Here is a 15,841-nt window from a genome sequence, read left to right as displayed (position 1 = left end):
AAAATTTCCCAGGCAGAGCTTCAGCCTATAGCACAAACCACTATTTTATTATGGTATTTACCTTAAACCCCTATCTAAGGCAAGCAGCACACATACTATTTCTACCCTGACATGCTAATTATGCCCTGGGCTCTGAGTGTAGTTTCCTAGCTGTGCTGAGCTCAAATCCCCAGCATATTCCCCTTACACAGGCAATTTTGGTCCCACTGAGCCGTATGTCCCAGTGTACAGCGCTGTGAGGACAGGAAGCACCAGCCCTGCCTTCTCACAGCATGGCACAGGTGCTGTAGCCCCCATGGACCTGGAATAAGAACCTAGTTTAAACTCTTTTTAAACTGAATTTTATCTGCTCTCAAACAAGTCTCTCTATAAGAGAAGCAGCTGGAGTTTGCCTCCCTACTGCTTCCACCCAGCATTCTGCCAAGGCAGGACCAGGGAGAGAAGACAGGATGGATGACTTGGCAAACTCAAGTCACTGGAAATAAGTAATTGTGATGCAAGGAAACCAGCACACATGTGCAGCAGGTAATAGTCTTTTCAAAACCTGAAAAAAGTTACATCTGATCATCATTTCAAAGCACTGCAGATGGCAGCATCACTTCTGTGATCTTCTGGCAGCAAGATAAATCAATACCACTCAGTGTGGAAATGTCAGCAGAAATGCTCAAAATCTTAATATTTTAACAATTCCAAGTTCTGAGGGACTCTTATTTGAAAATATTTGCTGCAACAGCCTTTGAATTTTAAAAAACATATAAATCCAATTGTATTTTTAAAACACATAGCAAGCTCAAAGACAGTGGTTAGTTTTTAATTTTTTCCATTTTTTTAATGTTAAACTCAGTTCCTTTGTGGCATTTTAACCCAACTGCAGGGCCACTGAAGGGCACTGCAACAATAAATACATATTTAATTGATTTTTATTGTTCAATCTAAAGGAAATTCTTTTGTATGTAAAAACAACAGCATTATAAACTGCAACTGAAGAGATGTTTTGAAATTAGTTTAAATAGTATCATTAAGACATGCTTTACTGATGTGCTCTTAAGGCAGACATAAAATGAAGCTGTATCTTCAAATTCTCTCTACAGCACCAAACGTTACTAAAAAAGCAAAAGCAATTTCCATAATTTCCCTATGTTCCCTAAAAATGTTTTGAATTTAGCAGAACATTAATTTGGAGGAGATAAGGCAAGACAGACCACACAGTCTGGTCCAAAGGGAAAAAAAAGCCACAAAACTTAAGAGACCACAAGAGTCCTTTCAGCAGAACTAAAAACAGTCTAGACTAGATAACACCACCAAAACCAGGATCACCAGATCTTCAGAAGGACACTCAGAAATTGAGACTGTCAAAAGGAGGATGGTGTGCAGACAATAAAAAGCAATTTTTCCAGCATGAAGTTTCCTTTATCCAGTTGTCACGGAGTATGTAAAATACACTACTTCTGTGTTCATAATCACGCGTTTCCCCTCCTTCAGAAATGTCCTCAGGCAGCCCCTTCTTTTTAAAAATCAAGAACTAGACATGACTTTTTAAGTTTTCAGAAGTCCTATAAAATATTACAAATAATCAATTTGTGTTTCTTTTGCTTTTAATATTCCTGCATGCTTACAAATGCTCCTGTAAAGCTAATTGGACACCACGACATTGGTTAAAGAAAATGCTTGAAATTAATCTAACAGACCACTGCAACAGAAACTTAAAACTATACACCCTTTCCATAAATAATACAGAACTTTATTGCTCTCCTTTAAACCAAATCACTTCAGACATGGTTTGCTGGAAAAAATTCACCTTTTCAACTTCAGTATGGATCAGGATTTTTTCTTTTGTCTTCTCATAATCCCTGATGGCAGAGGGAGGTGAAATTTGTGCAAGAGTTGGTCAGAAACCTAAAACTCCCTTTAGTTATATTGTTACCCCAAGAAACCTCACCTAGCCCACTGAAGTTTAATCCTGAATTGGCAATACCTAGTTGGTGACAAGGGCAATTCTTCTTTTGACACAGAGTACATACTTTGAGAGCCTGTTAAAATTCACTTTTTCAGCATGAAAGTACTCAAAAGCTGAAGTTTGTTCCTCTATTGCCCCTCCAAAAAGATGTCTCAGCTGTACTGAAGGGAAAAGGAAACGTTAGGCTGTGGATTTAAGAAGCTGTCAAGAAACACAAACATAAAGTTGACTTAATAGCATTATTAGGAAATTGTTCTGGGCCCACCCTTAGCAGCAACATGAGGGTTAACTCAAGTTGTAGCAATATTTAAAACAGCTCTGCAATTTTCCTTCTCCACCCAACCAAACAACAGAAAATCTTGTCAATAAATGAAAAACACCACACGTATTTAAGTGAGAGAAACCATCTAAACTTTCAACATTTTTCATCCTCATTTTTTTTTAATCCAAAAGATTTGTACAGCATTTTTAAAAAATAACTTACAGGATCAAAAGGAAAATAAATGCATAGCTTTAAATCCTCAGAATACAACCTCCCCCTATTGCGGAAGAGTTCAGTCATAAAGTGCTGTAGATATGACCACACATCAGACAGATAATCTAGTAACTAACTTATTTTTCTGATTTATTTAACAATATTCCAGGTTTAGAACATTAAATAAAAAATCTCACAGACAATGGGTAAGACTAACAATGGTTTTGCTCTTTTTCTTCTCGTTTTTTTCAAAGAATGCTGAGACACATCAATTGAACCACCTACAATTTTATTTTGGATACCAAAAAATAAAAAGAAGCTGGAAGGAAGAGAGCAGTGCATTGCACTGATCTCAGTAAAATTTCTTGTAAGCGTCACTGGTTCTTTTCAGCCCTAGGAGGATGAAGAAGGATACAATGCTGCCAACAGGGGAAGGCCAAGTCCAGACTAAGGGTGCTCTGGGCTTTGCCTTGATTGTGAGGGCACAGCTTTAAATTATGCTCATGTAAGACAAGATCCACACACTTCACACCAGCATTTGTGCAGGTCCTGGAGGGAGGGCTTGCAGTGGTGGTAGCAGCTCCTGCAAGTGATGGCCACAAAAACCAAGAGCTCTTCCTGGCAGACTGCTGGGGTGCCACAGGAGCTCAGGTATCTCACTCCCTTCCATAATTTGATTTTGTTGCCCTCACAGATAGCAGACTTACTTGTGGAATTTTAGGCCAAGCCTGCATTTTGTGCCTTGGGCAAACATATACACCTCTTCAGTGGACATGGAGAGTAGCAACATTCAACAGGATGCACAGTGCATGTACTTTGTACAAGTGCAAATCAGTTTTCAGGGGGCTGGAAAGTGAAACCCCAGGCTTACTAACAGCCAAACACAGGCTGCACCACTTGCTAACTGCATTTTTCCCAGGCTTAAACATTTTTCTTTATGTAGTTGTAAGTACTTACTCCACTGTTCCTTCAGCCTAACCTCTGTCCTTTCTCCTCACTCACCCATCCCTTCCCACCACCTACAAAGAACACAGAGGCCTCAAACTTCCAAAAATTATTAAACCAAACCATAAACAAACCATTTGGCAATAGATTCAATTCCATCACCATTCCCATTTTTGTATGTTCCTGCTGTCTGTGCTCTTTTTAAAACCCAATGTCCACAGGTGTCATTGTGATGAAAAAACCCCAACTTTCTTCCTCCAGAACAGTAACACACAGATATTGCTCAACATAGTTGTAGACTAACAGTGAGGTGGGGGAGTGAAACACCAGTAACAGAAATAAAACCCCAAGCAAACCTTGATTGTAACTGGAAAATGCCAACAGTTCTCCACTGCAGCTCAGAAAAAGAACCTGGTGCATCCTATTTTGTGTCTAGGGTGAACTCTGATCCTGTTTATGACCTGCAGTATTTCATAAGACATTGGGGGCGGGGTGGGGGTGTCAGGTTGGTTTCCTTTCTTTTTTCTTGTTTGTCAAGTTCTCAAAGGGGCTTAAAACACTTATGCTGAGAGACACAAAGGGAGTAGTTACAATACACAACTAATCGGAAACAGTACTCAAACATTACACAGGACAGGACTGAAGTCCACTCTACAAACTGAATTAAAAAGAGACAGGTGAAAAAAGATTGTAAGTGCTAACATAACAAAAAAAATTTAAAGATTCACTAAATACATGTGAGGAAATTCAGGGGTCCCCTTCTTTTAAATATATTTACATAATATTAAAGCTTTTTATTTTGCTTTTCTTGCCAACAAAATTTTCAACCTACCCTGGGCAAAGTCCCCGTTAAGTGAAGAGGTTATGGAGTTTATAACACAGACAAACCAGTAGACCAGTAGCCTGCAGACGTCTCCCTGCCCTCTCCCCATCCCTCCCTTACCAAAGGCCTGATGCCTTGCCTGCTACACACTATGCCGTGGCATCAGCCATGGCATCAGCACAAGGTGAAGGTAACACAGCACTGCCTCGACCCCACACTTGGTTCCCACTTTGCAAAAACACAAGAGACTACAATCAGGTCTTGCTTAGACACAAAGCAAAACAAACAAAAAAACAATTTTGCCATTTAGCTGCAGTTAAATGGTAAAACTGGACTAATGTGGACACAGCAATACCAGTTTAAGTGTTCATACCATTTACACTGCACTGGAAAGGAAAATAAATTATCGTGGTATAAATGCATCCACACTACAGCCTATGCCAGCACAGTATCAGTTAAAATAATAACACATCAGTCCCCTAACCAACATAATTGTACCAGCTGTACTTTACTAGCATAGACCAGACCTAAGACATGAGGTAGTGAAAATTAGGCTCAAGATCTTTTTTCATTCCATAGCAACAATATATTCTAAAAATATTAACTGCTCAGATCTATGGATTTTAAAAACATTTTAAAATCCAAAATTTAAAGCTAGCATCCTGAGTCACACAGGATTTACAAATGGAGGCATACATTTAAAAAAACTTCCTCAAGGTCCTAACTCAGGAAAATAATTTTATGATAGAAAGCACATAAGCATGTGTTTGTCTCCCACTGAAACAAGTGGAAAGGAAGCACATAGATAAGTGCTTTCTGAAATCTGGGCCACAGTCAAAAATCACGATCTTTGTAGAATTTATTTCCTCATTCATTTCAGTGCTGTTTGATCACAAGTCATTCATGTTTTAAGACAGTGGGAAAAACACAGACAATGGAAGCTAAATCAAGTTTGTTACAACTGTTCAATATTTACAGCATTCATAGCATACAACAGAAGAATTTTTGGTAACTTAAGACAAATACCTCTTTTCTTTGTCATTAAATGTACCGCAGCAGTCCTGTTAAACAAACCCACTGTCTCGAATATTAAAGAAACTGTTGTTTATGTTTACCGAGTCATTTAAATTAAAAATCTGTTCCTGTTCCAAACCCCACTCTCCTTCATCTTCGTCCTCCGGTTCTGCCTCAGACCCATTACGACTGTTTTCATACAAAAAGATCTGCTCATCCACATGAGCTGGGGCTAACCGGTTTCTCTTTGCACTCACAACATTAGCAGAAGAACCAAAAAGGCGTTCAGGGAAGACCCTTGTGGCCAGGATACACCAGTATTTTTGAAGAACCTTTGGTAAAACTGGAAAGAGTGCTAATCTGTCAGACCACCACTTCAATGGGTCTTCATTCAAACCCAGGACCTTTTGTGACTTGAAGTTGCTCAACTCCTCAACGATTTGAGCATGCCATTCCTCCTGGTCTTCCACGCCTCCTGTCTGGCAAAAGATCTCTGCAAGCATGTTGTTGATGACACTGGTAGGAGGAGGAGTAGAGGAGATTATGATTTTTTTCATAGGGGGCTCTTCTGAAACAGAGAAGAATTTCTCCTCAGTTCTAAAACTATTTTCTTTTACTTTCTCTAGCAGGCTTTTTGCTTCTTCCACCACTCTGTTTTCCACCTGCTGCCTCTCAAAGGCTGAAAGAAAAGGCAGTTTCTTGTAGCGGGGATCTAAGAAAGTTGCAACATTGAGAAACATGTCTATCTCAGGTGTGTGCTGGTAGGTGGTTGACAACTCTTTAGCAATCACCTCCTTTGCCATGCTGATTTCTTTCAAATCGTTCTCTTTGATGTTCAGAGTGGTATTCAGAAGCATGTGGAGAAGTGGCTTTACCATACTTATCGTCGGGTACTTTGAAGCAGACATCATCTCTGCAACCTGCTTGAAAGGCTGGAGCAGCTCCACCAGCCCTTCGATTGTATTCCACTCACTGGATTCCAGCATGAGGTGGTGGTTGTTGCTGTCCTCCACGAGAACAGCCGCAATGACAAACTGCTGCTCCTTGAGGCGCTGCAGCATAGCGAGCGTGCTTCCCCACCAGGAAACACGGTCGCTTACCAGCATGCAGTGGAGAATATTCTGCTGCTTCTGCTTTTCGCTCAGCATGTACATTGCGACTGTAGACTGCTGAAAATACTCCACCAACTTTCGACACCTGGCAAGAAGGTTGCAGAGTTTGGGGAGCTGAAAAGCTTGTTGTATTCCTGCATTAAAAGTGTGCCCCAAACAAGGCATCTGTACGGGAATATCTAAGAGAGAGCAAGCTTTTACAATGTCTTTACTGTAATCTGTTGTAGCACCAAAGACTTTTGTATTGATCCCCCACTCAATGAATGTTTCATAAAGGACTCGTGTAATGGTCTCTGCAGTGTTATCCTCCGGTACTTCGAACGTTTTCAAACAGCGCGAGTTCACAGCCAGGCAGTTAGCAGGACTGCTGCTGAGAAAGTGAACTGCCACAGTTACATACGACCTGTTCTGGTTTTCGCTCCTCCACATGTCTGTGGATATGCCACACCAGAGAACCTCAGTGAGCTCTTTCAGCACAATTTCTCTAATAGCACTGTACTTTTCAGGAATTGCTTTTGTACAGAAGTACTTCCGGCTCGGAAGTTCATACCTGGGGTCTGCCGTTCGCAAGAGGGCCTTGAAGGTAGGTTCATCCACGATGGAGGCTGGATACATGCCCTCGCAAATTAAGCTGATGACTGCAGATGTCAGTTCCTGATGTTTTTTGTTTTCGTAGTTCTGGTAGGTCTTCATGATGAGGCTATCTTGAACAACCTGCTGCGATGACTCCGGCTTGATTTTTGAAAATGCTGTGGCAAAGGCTTCCCTCATTTGCTCAGTGTTGCTTTTCACAAACTCACAGAATTCATCAGGGTGATTTTTCTCAAGGTGGTAGGAAAGGTTGGATGTGTTTCCTGAATAGGCAATCTGTGCCATGCAAATACGGCAGTAGATCTTCTTCCACTGTAATATGCATCCTTCTGCATTGGTATCAAACCCAAAGTACTTCCACACTTTACTCTTTGCTCTCGGGTGAGCCACTAACTTTAGGTCTGATGGGGAACCTTCTAAACTTTTATTCTCCATTGCTTCTTGGCCACCGTCCCACCTTTTGATCCTTCACTCATTAATGAGTACCTGATAAAGGCAGTAAGATAAAGATACAATGAGAAAGCACAAGTTTGACCACACTCAACTATGTGAAATCAGCGTTTCTGTATCAAGAAACCTACTCACTAATTACATTTGCAAAATTAAAGATGAAATTTGCAGCAAGTGTGACCTATAAGAAGCCCACTGGATTGTCAAAAATTAAAAGGGGTTTTAATACATCCCATTTTTCTGTGAAACTGAGCTAGAACACCAGAGTAAATATTTTTTTTCTGGAATTTCATAATTCTGGGTAGAGAAAGCATAAGTACCACCACAGACTTGATAAATTACTGTCACAAGAACTGGTCATCTGCTATAGCATTTTCCTGCCTCTTAAGTTAGAGCTAGACTAACATCCTCTTGCCAAAGAATTACTGAACTGTTTTTGCTGTTAACATTTATTTCAACTGAAACCTGATAGTGAAGGAGCAAAGGTTTTCTTGTTTATTTTAAAAGAAGTTTTGCAAGCCTGATCTAACAGTTCCAGCTTTCACTTTAAAAATATCATAAAAAAATCTATGATGCAAATTATGGCAATAATCTGTTCCTCTCAAATGTAAAGATGTTTTCTGACTGAAATAAAAGGAAAAGGAGGTTGAACCTACATGCAGATCAACAATACATGTCTGACACCTTTCCTGTCCTTCTCTTTCTGAAATCAAAGTCATCTCCTGAAGTACTAGCTCACATTTGTGGTTCCTGGAACACTAGTACATTATAATCACAGGAAAAGCAGACAGGGAAGCACTAATAATTGTTATTATCCACATCAGCTGGAAAATAATTTTGCAGCACTTTCTTCAAAAGGCTACAGAAGCTGGGAGGGGATGACACTAGAGATGAGTATGGTGATAAGGCAAGACTTGGCAATCTATACCTTGATATCTGCACAGGAAAACACTTCTTGTGCAGTCACATGCAAGTGCTACTTGAGGCCTACAATGCCTCTGTAAACAGTGCTGGCAGCTGGCAGCCACCAAAGCTGATCTCACTACACCAAAAAGCCAAGTCACAGCACAACACGATTGCACTGACACTTCTCTATTTCTTCCACTCCACTGTGACAGCAACAAGCCATTTTCCAGGGCCTTGGCCAGCACTGAGAAGGCAGGCATTAGTTAGACAAGGATGCAGCTTCCTTCACAAAAATCCAGAGCAAGAGAACAGGAGAGGAACATAAGGAGTGTCAGACTGAAAACAACAGCACTGCTACTTCTCTGCTGCTCAGGAGCTGCACCTGTGCCCAAGCCAAGAAATCCTCAGGTGGTAAGACTGGCTGGTTAGGGCAGGAAGGAACAATCTGACTTTTTCATATTGCTGCAAGGGAATATTAAAAAGAAAAAAATAAATAAAAGCATGTGTGCAAGCTTCTCTGGTGTGCTTTCTACTGTGGAGAACATTCACAAGAAAAGACAAGTTTTCTCTCTAAACTGCAGCTGGTATTTTGCAACATTTTCTGAATGCCCCGAATGGAAAACCAAAGACAGGTTAACTGATACTAAACATGCTTATCTAAACACAACTGTTTGTTTAGAAGCAGAATGAGAGATGCAGGGCAGGCATTTTATTGGATTTGTTCTGAAGATTTACTTCTGGGTGTAGACACTTTGCATTTTTTCCTGAGGGAGGGGCAAAGTTCTGCCTACTAGCATGCCTTCTACTGTGATTCATTCAGTGCCTTTAAGTTGCCAGGATAAACTATTGATTCAACATGGTAATGCTGCCTAATTCCAAACATGTGCATATCAACAGCACCAAGGTATGCAATCCCACAAAAACGGATGATTTTGAAAGACCAAGTGGTGTAATGTGTAATGAGGTAACCCTGCCATGCTATCAGATAGTGCACTGACACATCATATTGATACATATTATCATAGCTTTTAGATTCCTCTGTTTCAATCCATGACATGGTGTCTCGAGGAAGCACAGAAGTTCATGGCATTTCATTAAATCTTACAGCTACCCCTGCAGTTTACCTGGCAATTCCTGAAAGTAAGGAGGAAGGCACTGAAATAAAAGCGCTGATGCATCTTTAATGTTCAAAATTAGTATGACGCACCTTGGATCATAAAAAGTTCATCACCAACTGACAAAGCAGAAGGTTTTTCAGAGTATAGGAGTGTTACAGACTCACCCCACTCCTCATTCTTATGTATGTCACAGCTTTGCCTTCATTTTGTGATGTATCAGGCACTTGGCAATAGTGGCCCAGAGCAGCACTGCCACAGCTAAGGATATGCCAGTATAATACAGGCTTTAGTAGCAGCTCAAATATAAACTGCTCATCATGCCTGCCTCTCATAGAGTGTTATACAGCATAACTAGCATTATGAACACAAACACAAACCCCACACCTCTCATTTTACTCCAGGAAGAGGTAAACTTCACTTTCAGAAAAACAGTGTTCATAGTCTAGTCCTGGCAAAAGCAACAGCAACCCTGAATTCTTACCCACACAACTGCACCTTGGAGAAGCTGCTGTTTCTTTCCCTTGCCTCCTCCATGCAACACTACCAACCAGTACCAGGACAGAGGTTTCTAAGAGCCTGCAGTGAGGATCCCCGGCTGGCTTTGCAGCAAACTCTGCTGCCACAGGAGGAGGAAGAGTCCAGACTTTCTGTCCCTAGCACCTCATCCCTACTGTTCTGGGGGCAGACTATGCTGTCTCCTTACACCTCTCAGACTCCCTGTCTCATTCTCCTAACATAAACACATGACTTCCCTTTCCAGGGCAGGCCTTGGGCCAAAATATCAGTGCTAGTGGTGGCTTGCGTCGTGGAAAGTAGCCGTGCTACCCTTGCAGGCAGGGCTCAGTTTCCCCACTGGCAAAGAAAATTGGTTCAAAACCCACACGACAGTCACTTGGATTGTGAAACCAAGCACCGGGATGTGAGGGAACGTGGGGGGGCAGACACCCTGCAACCTTTGTTCTGCCTCCCTGTGCATGAACAGCAATGGCACCCTGTGGGGATCCCTGTCCCACAACTTTTGCCTCAGTCACCAGAGGGGCAATCATAAAGTGATTCCTCATTCCGAAACTAACTTAATGACTCTTTTAGGGGCATGCGTGGGGAGAGAGTATAACTGCTTGATGTAACTGCATTTTTGCCTGCCATCAATCCTTTCTACCTGGTCATTTCCTTATCCACCTCTGGATGATTTACTATCTGGAGCTCACACAGCTTTGAGCAGGAAGTGCTCAGGCTCCCACTACGCTTTAGTCACATAAAGTAAGAGACCTCAAAATATGAATCAAAATTAAGAGATGCATGATCCTAAATCAACATTTCACAATTAACTGTAAAGAAACTTGGTATAAATGTGGATACTGAGTAACTATAAATTGAGGAAATTAAAAAAATGTATGAAATTTCAACCACTTTTAAGAAGGAGTCACCTTTAAGTTCTCCTTAACTTAATCCATATAATCACCTTCTTCAGATAGTTTTCTACACATTACAGGTTCCAAATTTAACTACAAAGACTTTCAAAGTACTACATAACATTCAGGATTTAGATTTCCTCTACTAAATTTCAGTGAAATATGTATAGTAGAAGAAAAAATGTAGGAGAAAGATGCCAAATAAATTCCTTGAGGAGCTGGTAATTATATGAACCATTTTTCTTATCGGTAGGATGACTTTTGATGATCACATTTCCACTGGTAATATCCTGGTGTCACAATTAATACTGGTTTATCTTTTATCAATCCACTGATTAGATTTGTGTTCTTAAAAAGCTGTTTTAATCAGGAACTTTAGTCATTCAAGGCTTTTTTCCTCCCTCCAATTAACTAAGATTAAGCACTGTAAAGAAGTCCAAACAGTAATTTCTAAGAAAACTATTAATAGTTTAAACCACTGAACACTAAAACTACATATTAGCAGTTATACTGTTTATGCAATTAGTACTTGGAGAAGTATTTTTAAGTTTAACTTAAGTTCCCCTTTATTTGTGCACTTTCCTCTATGCCGATTTTAGTTAGCGAAGCAATCGCTAACTGCACACCCTGTTTGTAGTCTCAGCTCTATATTTTCCTTCCCCGAGCTTCAAGATCAGAATTTCAGCTCAACTTCCCTACTCTGTGTTGAGGTGGGGGACATTCACTTGAATAGAGGATGTTATTATTTTTTCAGTTTGCAAGTCAAAACAATTACCAGGTTTTTGCACTGAACCTAGGTTTCAGAGCTCAAACTCTTTCCCCCAAAAAAAGTCTTCAATTCCATCTATAAAAAAATCAGATGAACTTCAGTAGGATGTGAAAGAACACATGGGTCACTTTTAAAAGCACATGTGCCAAGAGCATGCAACTCTTGAGTTAGGGTAAGGAAAAATAAAAGTGAAACTAGTTTTGTTTACTTGGATTAAAATCCTGAGTCCTTCTTCACAAGAAGGATAAGAAAGCAAGATTTTCTTGGAAAATTCAGAGGCAGAAGGGCTGCATTCAGACCAGAACCTTTCACTCATCCACTGAGCTAAAGGACAAGCCAGCAGACATCTCTCTCTTTTAAATCTTCAAGTGAGATTTGCAGTGCTGTTGCACAGAGTGGGAACTCTGATATGGAAAACGGGGCCAAGGAAGACAGGATCAGAGGAATGGCTACCTCTGCCTCCCCGTCCTGTCCGTCCCAGCTCCCCTTTGCCACTCCAAGCTCTCCCGAGGAAAGCACCCTGACAATAAAATGCCTGTACTTGTGAGAGTTACGGACACCCCTTAGAAAAGATACAGAAAATTTTAAACATACACACCTTTCTAGATTACCGTCTGAAAAAGGTACCCCAGGTTTTCTTACAGGAATTGTAGTTTACTGATCCAAGATTGTTCTAACAACACTTTTGCTTTTTGTTACACTGACATCACTATTTTGAAGTTATTATGGAAACGAGGTATCTGGGTAAAAAGACTCCAGTTGTTAAGGTGAATCATTTCTTTAAGCAATGGCTGGACACAGCGAGTGAAACCAAGGCAGCAGGTAACTGCCAAGAGGGAACGGCGTGCAAACAACTAGCTGAGGAGGAAACTACTTGTCCTTGGGAAAAAAATTCACAAGTTAGGGCTCAAAGAAAACTTTTCACATCTGTCAAATCTGCCTTGGTCCCACTTGGTAAGTGACATTTCCTGGGTTGGATCTTCATTGCCTTCCTCTGGCATTTCCAAATTCAACGGTTTTTTTTCACTAGCAGCAAAGAGCAGAGTGCAACAAAACACTGGGTCACATTTTCATCATGCTGTTTCTCTGTGGTTCAAAAAAAGATTTGGAAAGTGTTACACACCCTAGGCAAAATACCCAAATTTCCTCTGCCAAGAAACGCTAATGCTAGAAAAATGTTCAGATGACTTCAAACCATATGCGCATCTGCCCTTTTTGTCACCAGGGTCCTCTCGTTTGTTTGCGGGTTTCATTGCTGCCTTTTGAGAATAAGGAAGGGAATCCCAACAGAAGAACCAGGAATGAATAAAAAGTACACAAAACACTACCCAAGGATGCGACGTGTGACAAGATGAACAAATAAGCTCCTATTATGCGGTGTACTTATTCTGTCTCCTTCCCAGTACTTCAAGTATTGTCTATGCCAATATCCTCATCTGCCTGAACTCCTTACTGAAACACTAGGCCCTCTCAATATTACTTTTTTTATGGTTCCTCTGGTTAAAACTAGCTACAGGGCCACAAAGGCTTACTTGCTGAAAAGGAGAGAAAGTTAAAGGCATGGACTTCAATGCAGCTGTATGGTCAGCTCTGATGATAACCTACACATCTGCCTGAATTCATAGTTTGCTCTTAGTTTATAAACTCAGAAACATTTTATTCTTCAAGAGTAATGCAAGCAGATCGTTGTTTTTTTCTGACAAACTCAAAGTTTCCCCTAAGTCAGCATTGAACACACTGTTGATCCAAATCAGAAAAGTGCAAAAATTTAACTTCTTAAACCAACGACTAATCTGAAGTCTTAGAAAAAACTACAAGTGTCACTCACTTGTCAGCTTAAAGGCTGTCATCGAGTGTCAGCCGGTATCAAATACTAAGCTTCTGGAGCACAGGTACGTTCCGCTCCCGGAGCAGCCGGGACAGGGAAGCCGAAGCGGCGGTCCCGGCCGCCCCGGTGCGGTGGGGGCACAGCGGGAGGCGGCAGCAGGAGCGCCCGGGCCGGGGGAGGCTGCTCGCCGCTACCCGCCTTCCAAGCACCTACCTGGGCTGAGGGAGGGAGCGCCCGCGCGGCTCTGAGCCGAGGTCTCAGGAGACACTGTCAGAGAGCCAAAGAGAGCAAGAAGAAGAGCAGGGACCCCCGGACCACGGAACCCCCACACCGCCTCCCGAGGCCACAAGTCAGGCCGGCGTGCAGCCAGGCGCCCGTCCCGGGCCCGGCCCTCCGCCCCGCCCCGCGTCCGGGGCGGCCGCGGCCCGGGGCAGGCCTGGCGCCGGCAGCGAGGGCGGGGTGCGGCGGGGGCGGGGAGGGCGCCCCGCCAGTCGCAGCCCCTTCGGGACCGCTGCCCTCGGGCAGCTCGGCGGGTCCTGCTCGGCCAGCGAAGGGGAGCAGGGGAGGAGTCCGGCGGCAGCGCCCGTGCCGGGGCCGCCGCGGTGCCTCAGCCCCTGCCCCGCTTCGGGGGATGGGGCACCCCCACGCTACAGCCAAGGTCGCGGGTGCCCTGCCCCGTTCTCTCCTTGCCCCCGTCCGGCCGCTCCCGGCTGGGCCGCGCGTTCTCGGCCCCAGGGCCCCGAACTGCCGCCTGCCCGTGGGGGGTGGGGGGAGGCGCGGCAAACTTTCCCCTCTCCGCGGCGGGGGCTGCCGCCCCCCGGCCCGGAGCCGCCCCGCCCCGCGGCGCCGGCTGCGGTGCTCACCTGAGGCCGGGGCGCACCGCGGCTGGAAGCGGCGGCGCAGCTGGTGCAGGATGACGCGGAGGCCGATGCAGTACACCCGGAGCAAGGGCACCAGCGCAGACAATAGCGACATGGCCGCCTCCCGCCCCGCGGCGGCAGCGGGCTCGGGGCGCGGCGGGGAAGGCACCGGGCGAGCAGGCGGCCGGCGCAGTGTTTCCGCCGGGCCGGGCCGGGCCGGGGGGCGCGGCGCGGCCCCCACCCACCCACGGAAGGGAAAGCGCCGCCGCTGTCACAGCAGCGCCCGGGCTCGCCGCGGCTCCCGCCCTTCTGGGCATGTGCGGTGGCGGGGGAAGGGAAGGGAAGGGGCGGCGGCGGGCGGACCGGCCTCGGCGGCGGCGGCAACAGCGACAACGCGGCGGCTCAGCCCCCGCCGGGACGCCCGAGCAGCTGGGCAGGGGGAGACGGAGACGCTGCAGCGAGGGGGGAGGCGGTAGCGGCGTGACAGCCGGCCCGGTGAGGCCGCCGGGGTTGGGGCGCAGGGACTCTCGCTGCCACATCTGTGACAGCTACAAGCCAGTCAGTGCCTAGGCGGAGCGAGGCACACGGCTTCAGGATCCCGTGGCTCAAAGCGCTCCTCGGGTTGTCTCAGCATTTCCCTTCAGTCTGGCACACATGAGGGGCCGCTGCGGACTCCCACGGCGTCGCTGGGTCTGGGTACGGCCCCTCTCACCTCGGGCATCCCTCAAGCTCACTCCTCCCGAGGTCTCAGTTGCAGGTACCGATTTCTCCAAATGTAGCTCAGTGTACGGAGCTTTCCTACCTCAGGAGCCGGGATTTTACACCTGTCTGACGGATACCTTCTTTACAGTGATAAATGGTATATCGCATGCATGGTATATCGTGTTGTCACTTTTCAATGCTCAGCCTTAGTCTGAGTACTCGGGACAGAGAAGCGGGTCCTATCTACCAGTTCTTGGCTGGTTTCGGCTGCAGGAAATAGAGCGCCTAGTCCTGATGCCGTGGTTTTCATTCACAGAACCGGGGGGTTTGCAGAAATGCAGATGAGCCTCAATATCGATACAAACTAAAATAGTCATTGCACAATAGGAAACGTTGGCCCATATATTCAGTTTCAAATCTTTAGGTAACTTTTTGTCTCTGAGAAAGATGGGAAGCCATACAAAGTTCTGGAAGTGTATTTGAAATGCAATCTCCTAGCCTTTAAAAAAACCCACTCCATACCTTCTAAAAAATAATACAATTAACAACATACTTTTTCAGTATCAGATTACATTGCTCAAGCAGAACTGACTTCATGTCTTCTGTCAGAAATACACCTAAAGTAAAAGCACAGTGTGTAGTTGCTCCAGGACAAAACCAACCATTTAATTTTATGGATCTCTGGTGATTTTTTTTTATTAACACAGAGAATTAGGCAAACATAAATTATAGACATCATTAAGTCACATCAATGAGGGATTCATTCTTAATGTATATTTTTTTTTTTGCAACCATGCATGGAATACTAGAAAGAGCAACACATAAAACAACATGAAAGAAGAAACACATTTACTAAAGGTGAATTATTCTTTCAACTTA

At 44.0% G+C, this 15,841-nt stretch overlaps 2 protein-coding genes across 4 annotated transcripts in view; both read right to left on the bottom strand.

Moving 5' to 3' along the window:
• Positions 1-14,576, bottom strand: part of DHRSX (dehydrogenase/reductase X-linked) — a 163,249-nt gene extending 148,673 nt beyond the window's left edge. The window contains exons 1-2 of one of the 2 annotated variants that reach the window (XM_039725674.1): positions 14,264-14,576; positions 13,614-13,667 (exon numbers count right to left, since the gene is read on the bottom strand). In XM_039725674.1, coding sequence (XP_039581608.1) covers positions 13,614-13,667; positions 14,264-14,375 — 166 coding nt within the window. In that variant the 5' untranslated portion in view covers positions 14,376-14,576. The remainder of the gene's footprint in view (positions 1-13,613; positions 13,668-14,263) is intronic. The other variant, XM_039725675.1, reaches the window with a different exon arrangement.
• Positions 1,578-14,400, bottom strand: ZBED1 (zinc finger BED-type containing 1). 2 transcript variants are annotated; one of them, XM_039725672.1, is made up of 3 exons: positions 14,264-14,316; positions 13,614-13,667; positions 1,578-7,403 (listed from the first exon to the last, which is right to left on the bottom strand). In XM_039725672.1, the coding sequence occupies exon 3, from the start codon at positions 7,350-7,352 to the stop codon at positions 5,265-5,267; it is 2,088 nt and encodes a 695-aa protein (XP_039581606.1). In that variant the 5' UTR covers positions 7,353-7,403; positions 13,614-13,667; positions 14,264-14,316; the 3' UTR covers positions 1,578-5,264. The 2 variants fall into 2 exon arrangements, with proteins under 2 accessions (XP_039581606.1, XP_039581605.1); XM_039725671.1 differs by lacking the exon at positions 13,614-13,667 and having other exon boundaries at positions 14,264-14,400.
• Positions 14,577-15,841: the final 1,265 nt, after the last annotated feature.

This window comes from Passer montanus, unplaced genomic scaffold (genome assembly GCF_014805655.1).
Source record: "Passer montanus isolate IOZ18808 unplaced genomic scaffold, ASM1480565v1 scaffold56, whole genome shotgun sequence".
Taxonomy (NCBI): domain Eukaryota; kingdom Metazoa; phylum Chordata; class Aves; order Passeriformes; family Passeridae; genus Passer; species Passer montanus.
The sequence above is the reverse complement of the archived record's forward strand: the minus strand, read 5'-3'. Positions and strand labels throughout refer to the sequence as shown.